This window comes from Misgurnus anguillicaudatus, chromosome 2 (genome assembly GCF_027580225.2).
Source record: "Misgurnus anguillicaudatus chromosome 2, ASM2758022v2, whole genome shotgun sequence".
Lineage (NCBI taxonomy): Eukaryota > Metazoa > Chordata > Actinopteri > Cypriniformes > Cobitidae > Misgurnus > Misgurnus anguillicaudatus.
In genome coordinates, this window is record NC_073338.2 from 51059740 (window position 1) to 51067644 (window position 7905).

The following is a 7905-nucleotide window of genomic DNA, read 5'->3' on the forward strand; positions in this document are numbered from 1 at the left end:
AAAAACATCAGATTCATAAACTACAGTAGCAGCTTATTCACATATAAACACTTATTTAATTGATTGACCTCTTCACTTTAATGTTAAAAGAAGATTGTTAGTGTAAAAAATGACAAGAATAGAAGGACGCTTGTTTTAGGACCATTCTCTTGTTTTGCATTTTGACATTTTGTTGTAGAAATGTAATACTGTAAATATATTATGATTTTTACAGTATTACAATAATGAGATTATTGTGCAAAACGGTAACATAATGTAAAAATGCAAAACATGTTGGTTTCTCTATGTAAAACAGAATTTATTTTGTTTAGATATTGGGGGGTGAAATATGACCTTCAGACGTTCTTGACGAGTTCTGTATGATACACACATTTAATTTGAGACATGAACTGTTTGTCTGGATCATCTTCTTCTATAGCAAAGCTTCATTTTTTTTGTTAAACACACTCTGGAAGCCAATAAAACAGTCAGATACTGTAAAGTTTTACTTCAGCATGTGAGTTGCCAAGCTATCAAAAATAAAAAATACATGTATTATGCAAATCAAACGTAGAACAGTGACACAACAACATGTTGAGTAAATCAGAGATGAGTGACAGGTGGGTGGGGCCGGTTGTCATGGTTACAAGTTTTGGCAACACTGCAGTTTGTTGCCCTTTTGTCCGTCTGTGGTCGGTGGGACGGTGATGTCCACCACATTGTTTCCTGGCGACTCGTCGTGAGCTGATCGATCGGCGATCTGCTTCTGTGATACAATACGATAGATTTCTAGAAAATAAAGGAGATTGGATGAGCCGTGTTAAAAATTTTAAAAACGATTGCAAAAGCTGTACAAGATACAGTAATTTTACCGCAGTAGTAAAATCACGTTCAAATAATGGTTGGATACCCTGCGTTTTTACCCGCATTTTAATGAAATCATTATTATGATTGGTGTTGACTTTGTCAGTCTCTTAGGGTGATGTTTTGATGGTTCCAGTTAAATGTATCTGTACCATTATCATTGTTTGTGTGAATAAAAACTCCTCCCAACCCCTTTATGATATCACATAAACCAGATTTAATAAATTCAATTAAATATATTTGTCATCAATTCAGTCTTTTAAATCGATTACAAATCTAAAATCGAACAATCGAAGTGTTCAGATGCAAAACCCTCTAAAGTGCGTCCGACATGTTTTCCTATAAATGAGCATTTTATCAGAGTCTTTTGTTTAGGTTCAGTCACTTCACTTTAATGGTAATGAAATGATTATTAGTCAGTGAATAAAATGCCATATTTTCACAAATGTCACTTTAGTCGTTTCATTAGTATTTAACCAATTATTTAACCAATTTGACTTTTTAGCTGCAAAAAATCTCCACTACAAAAAAACTTCACTTTCCTTTCTGAAAATACGGTAAAAGGCTCAAAAATGTGGTCATTATCCTAATATTGGGTGTGTATGTCAAGGTTCAAGAGCTTTTTACCCAGTAAAAGGAGGTTTACCGGAATATAAACTCTTGCACCTCAACGTGCGGCGCCCCGTCGTTCACCCAATTCATCTTCCGTGTACTTAGAGGACTTTGCTACTAAATCATTGTGGCATTTAATGGATTCTGCCAACAATGTGATATTTCTTATGGCGTTATGCCGGGATTAAGCAGATTTAAGGCAAAACTATTTGATGAATGTATAAAACATGCCAAGACCATTTAGTAGTATTTGCATCTGAGCTCCTCAAGTATTATACATTTTGCAATAATACAGTTTATTCGATATACTTTATAATATTTGAAGAGTTTGGTTCCAAAACGCAATAAATCCATTTTGACAAATTTCGGTAAAAACGTGTTTTCTATACCAAGACAAACTGTTACAACTGTTACAAACTTTCACATAGCATCTTTAGGTTATAAAAACATTAAAAATTCAAATCCATAACTAGTTTTTTAAAGATTTATTATAAAAACAAAGTCTTTTTTCCACAAAATGCAATAAATCCATGACAGTTTTTTATTTCAAAATGCTATAAATCTATTAAATCAATATATAAATGTGCATTCATCTTTACCATTTTATATTTATTTAGTTGACTAGTGGTATACAATGATTAAAAAATAAACATTAATGGAATTAACCAAAACACTTACTTTGTTATATTAAGAACAGAGTCATTGCTGCGGTTATACGTGACCAGCTGTAAAATGTTTTGGTCCCGCTCGATTTTCGTTGACTTTGAGTAAAATAATGTAAAGTTTTCATAAGATCCTCTGGGGTCAATGTTTTAGCATGAGAAGCTTGATGCTGTCTGGAGAACAAGCACCCGAGTGCCTCTCGCGGAAATTATTAGATGTTGATGGCTTACGTTTCTTTCCCGTCACAGAAAACCATCACAGGTTTAGCGATGCAATTAAAGTATTATTTTGTTTTGTTTGTTGATCACGAAGTACAAAGTAGATGAGGAAAACTAGGACTCCGTGTACTCAGCGCGCCGCCATTGTTTGTTTACATTGCGTGACTGGTGGGCTGTAATTTCAGGAATGGATTTATTGCGTTCTGTAAAAAGGGGGAGTGGCGTTTATCGCATTTTGGGAAAAAGGGGAGAAAAGATGACAGAATAACACGGTGGATATTGGATTTTGCGTAAAATTAAGAATTTACTTTTAACTACTGACCTGATATAATACTGATTTTGGCAGTAACCCATTTTTTTCAAAAATGGCGTTTATTGCGTTTTGGAACCAAACTCTTCATTTGTTTTTTTCTTATTTATTACTGTGTTTAATAATATGCGTTTACAGTAAAGCTGCTTAAAAAATGGCAACAATGCAAAATTGTGAAAAGTTTAATAGCAATAAATTTAAATTTACACACACAGACACACACACTTTCATGTACCTGTTAGAATGTTCTTGAATGCCTCTTCTACATTGGTTGAATCCAGGGCAGACGTCTCGATAAATGATAGGTTATTTTTTTCTGGAAACAAGGATGTGCATTTATTATCACCTGCTCTTATAATAATCCCCTGATGATATAACCTACATACTCTCAAGCTGCGTGCACACCGCCAGTGGCTAGCAACGTTGAATCTCATTTATTTCAATGGAAGCTTGGTGATTTCCAGCAACATGAGCAAAAGTAACCGTTTACAACAGGTAGTAGGCGTTTCCACCTGTGCAACAAAGTTACACTTTATGCAAATGACGAATTACTTTTGTGAGCGACAACCAATGAGAGTAAAGCAGTGAAATTCATGTCATCCATCTTTTAACGAGAGGGCGGTTAATCGTTTGTTTATAATTGTAGTAAAAGAACCAGAATTAGGAACGCCTCCTTATGACCTGGTTGAAAGAAACAAGCAACACACACGGTGACAAAGTCGTTGGCGGTGTACACGCACTTTCATACTACTCACTTTCTTTCTTTATTACGACCTTTGTTTATTCACACAACTCATTTCTGTGTAAATCTTATTGAGCACTGAGGTGAATGTAACAATTCATACAAGAAACAAGTTTGCTTGGTCTGGAGGTGTCTTAAAGGAGGTGTGCAGTAAAAATCAAATGCAAAAGTGCATTGATTTTTTTTAATAACACATTTATTTTAAATTCACTTTGAGGAAAGAAAAACATCTATAAAAAGCATTGTGATATTTTTCGTGTGTAAAATGGAAAGTGCATTGCCTGTCTTGACATTATGATACTGTGTTTACTGTAATGTAACAGTGTGTTTACAGGTATGGCAGGTAACAGCTCTGGTACTCTGTCTGGGGATTTGTGTACCTGCGAATGCTCGCGCTTCATCGGTTGGCACCGCCCTCAGGTGTCGCAGGTCGCTTTTATTCCCCACCAGCATAATGACGATGTTGCTGTCTGCGTGATCTCGTAGCTCCTTCAGCCAGCGCTCTACATTCTCATAGGTCAGATGCTTGGCGATGTCGTAAACCAGCAATGCACCAACGGCACCACGGTAATACCTGCACATATATATACACACAGTTACAGGACGGTTTATAGAGGAAAATATCTCCTGCAAATAAGTTAACAGATGTGGTTTAAGTTTTCTTTGGTACTTTGGTTAGTAAAAACTGTTATCATTTGATTGTTATCGTGAGATTTAACCAAACTCATCTGTTGCCTTATCAACCACAGATGCATATATCAATATCTTGAAAAATCACATTTGTATACAGTTGTGGCCAAAAGTGACGTCCATCGTAGCACAAGTGATTTATTCACGCATATTATTTAAGATTTTGTATGCATGTTGCTTTGCTTGGAGCAAGAATTGGGAAGAATTTATGGAGATTTGGCAAACAATGACACACAACACATTAATAAAGCTTATTGAGTCAAAGCTCAGGAGAATGACTTCTGTCATCAAAAACGAGAGATTCAACAAAATATGAATAATTGATGAAACTGCAGTTGATGTTTGCTCTTTCCTGTGAGATTTTTGTTTTTCTTCTATGCATTTCTGCATATTTGAATAAAATCTATTTTCCCTGATATGTTATTTGCCTACTTTTCTCAAAACTGCAGGATCCCTAGACGCAAAAATTGCACAAATATTCCCTCCAGAGATCACTTTTGGCCACTAATGTACTGTATATACAGTTGTTATGTGCTTTGGATCTAAATGAAATGAAAAGCTCTTTTATTAATAAAAAGCAGTACCATGATGCTTTAGAGTAGCATTGAAAATACATCCGTATTGAAATGAAAGAAACATTGATTTACCATCTGATACATCGCTGTATCACCAGTATTTGTACTCACGCAGATGTGATGGCCCTGTATCTCTCCTGACCCGCCGTGTCCCAGATCTGTGCTTTGATGGTCTTGCCGTCCACCTGAATGCTCCTGGTAGCGAACTCGACCCCGATGGTGCTTTTACTCTCCAGATTAAACTCATTGCGTGTAAAGCGTGACAGCAGGTTACTCTTCCCCACACCCGAATCTCCGATCAGAACAACTGAGAAGTGAAGCAGACAAATTTAAAGATTTCTCTAATGAAGTGTTTCTCGACCAGGGTTCACTACTAGAGTCTCAAGATGATTTAAAATAAGAAAAAACAAGCTAACCCTACTGAAAGATCCAGCCAAGACCAGCATAACCTGGTAGTTGGTTTTAACTGTGGCAGTAGCTGGTTTAAGCTGGTCCTCCCAGCCTGCCAAAGCTGGTGGTCTTACAACCTAAGTCCAGCTTAAAAAGTGACCAAAAGACTAGGCCGGCAACACCAGCTAAAACCAAGCTGGAAGGCCAGCTCACCAGCTTATGCTGGTCTTAGCTGGATTCCTCAGTATGGAAATCAACTCAAATCATTAATTAAATGTTATAATGAATCTTTTTAGTTATGTTGAGCTCTAGAACATTTCATTGAGTAAACATTATGAATGTGGGGGCTTTCAAATGATTTTTGATCACAACATGGGACCTTAAAGTTGAAAAGGTTTGGTTTCAGTGCTGTGTGGCATCTGAGCAACAGCACGAGAGCTTTGACTGACAGTAAAAACATTTACACGCGTTTATGTTTTTGCATTGATTTCCATACGCTGAACACAGAACTCAGATGTCCTTGTGAGCTTTCACTGTGCTTTGTTGTCATACTAGGATATAAAATGAAGTTATCAGTGAAAACTGATTGTAATGTAACAGTTTTGCTTTGTTCGGGCGGTGACGCGACACATCAAACACATTGTAACAAATGTAACACTCGCGGCGTCACGCGCGCATCTGACCTCAACAATAATATTATCATCACACTGTTTATTACAAATCATTCTGCTATCTGACGACTTTAAGCATATGATCATATAATTAAAACATATTTATATTGATCATCATACTGCAGTGTGAATGTGAAACTGAGTTTCTTTCTGTTCACTTCAATTGGCATCATAAAGACAAGAAGGTAATGCTACACCAGATACATCTTTATCTTCTGGATCTTTTGGCCTGTATGTCTCTCTGAATGTGTCTCTGAATTAATGCACGCATGAAGTCATTGATTCAGATCTTATAAAGCACAGGAATGTGAACGCGTTCTGGTGTTACTGATCGATTGATGAGTATTGATGCCCCTGCGGTGCAATGACAGCTTTAACATGGACACGATATGAGTTAAATCACTATATAATGATGCGGTAGGCTTTGACATGCCCGTAATATCAATAGGGTTGAAACAATGGGTTGATTATGAGCGGGGAAATGCAGAATTTTACCTTTGAACAAGAAATCGTAATCATCGTCCCTGTTGCCCATTGTAAGAGAAACCAGCTGCGACCTTTAGCTCGTCCAAAGCTGCAGATGTTTGATCGGTGGTTCAATGCAAAACAGAAAAGACTGAAGTGAAAGGAAAGAGAAGCAGAAATGCGCAGATCTGTCACCGCAGGAAGAGAGAGGAGAGATGGTGATGATGATGATGATGCGCTCCGCTCGGATCTGCAGCAGGGGAGGAGTCGCGCGCGTAATCTCTCCATACATACATACCGCACAGCAGAGGGCGCGCTTCACACGTGCACACTTCAGCCAAGATTACCACCAAACCTTTTATTATCAGTCTGTGTCTAATTATAGGGAAATACCACATGCATAAAAAATTAAGGCTAAAAGACAACTAACTAAACAATTTTTTATATAATCCTAACCCTTGACTGGAAGGCCTACTTTGGGGACCTTAAATGGTTCTTCTTTGGCATGTGAAAGTAAAATGCTTTAGGTCTGTACATGAAGTTATTTGCATGATGATCTCATACCAGATTTACTGCACTATGTGTTTATGGTAGTTTGTTGCATTTGTGTTAATCATTTCCTCTTACTTTGTGAAGCAAACGTCCCTGATCAATTCTGCTGTCTGTCTGACTGTTAGGTTAAGAAAATGTGAACTCATTAAACTAAAGGATAAAGATGAACATCAGGAAGTGCTGGAGGAAACATGTAAGTTAACCTTCAGTGACCTGATTGTTTCCTATAGGAAATCTGCTGTAAACTGCTGAATAAGACAAACAGCAATACACATGTGATGTGACGTGTGAAAAATATCAATTCTGAGGCTTTAACAATCAAAAAAATCGAAATTTGCTATTGGATCCAATAATTTCCTACAACTGAAATTCTGAAAAACAGTATTTAATTCCTTTTTATATTTCTCTTTTTAGGATGATGTAAGATTTTTTTCAAACATTGAAAGATATTTTCGCTCCTATTCAAAATATTACATATTGCTAGATATTTTAATCTTCCCCAAACTAGAAAGCTGCAGTCCATGTTGTTTATTAAAATACATCATGATTTACAAATGCTATTAAGTGTAACATGATGTGTAAGACATTGGGCGGTTCTGAGGACTCAGTGAGTCATGCAATCTTCCCATAGTAACATGCAAATGAAAGCAGCATTCAGATTCAGTCACATGACTCGCATGCAAAACCGTCATCAAAGACTCTCTCTTTTACAGAATAAGAGAAAGGATCAATGAAGATGTCATTTATAACACACTCTGATTATTTTATCATATTTTAACATTTATATTTAAGCTGTTTATGGATTGTGCTTTCATACAGCTCAGTGGTAAAGCTTTGCATTAGCAGCACAAATGGTCATGGGTTTGATCCCAGTGGACACACATACTGATAAAAACTGATACAGAGTAATGCACTGTTGGCTAAAAGTCTCTGTCAAATGTAATGTAAATGTTTCTTTTTTAGGTTACGTTCTGTTCCCGAAGGAGATTAATTTGGTAACACTTTATAAAAGGGTCTGTGAATTCTGAAAACCTAATACCTAAATTAATTCTAACTTAAATATAAACTAATGCTGAGTTAAGGCCTGTAGTAATCATAAACTATTAACTACAACAGGAGTAAGCACATGAATTCATTGTTAATTAATACAATATTACATTATCAACTATAAAAC

At 36.4% G+C, this 7905-nt stretch overlaps 1 protein-coding gene across 1 annotated transcript; it reads right to left on the bottom strand.

Moving 5' to 3' along the window:
- Positions 1-461: 461 nt before the first annotated feature.
- LOC129443229 (ras-related protein Rab-11B) lies at positions 462-6431 on the bottom strand. Its single transcript, XM_055203708.2, has 5 exons — positions 6210-6431; positions 4765-4960; positions 3769-3962; positions 2882-2962; positions 462-768 (listed from the first exon to the last, which is right to left on the bottom strand). Exons 1-5 carry the CDS (start codon positions 6247-6249, stop codon positions 623-625), a joined length of 657 nt encoding a protein of 218 aa, XP_055059683.1. The 5' UTR covers positions 6250-6431; the 3' UTR covers positions 462-622.
- Between the last annotated feature and the right edge of the window lie 1474 nt (positions 6432-7905).

Bases quoted from the DNA above. Each gene is read 5' to 3' on its own strand.
- LOC129443229 (XM_055203708.2), bottom strand. From the start codon at position 6,249: ATGGGCAACAGGGACGATGATTACGATTTCTTGTTCAAAG. The intron at 4,961-6,209 runs GTAAAATTCTGC...TTCACTTCTCAG, and splicing joins TTACGATTTCTTGTTCAAAG to TTGTTCTGATCGGAGATTCG. The intron at 769-2,881 runs GTACATGAAAGT...TTTATTTTCTAG, and splicing joins ATTCAAGAACATTCTAACAG to AAATCTATCGTATTGTATCA.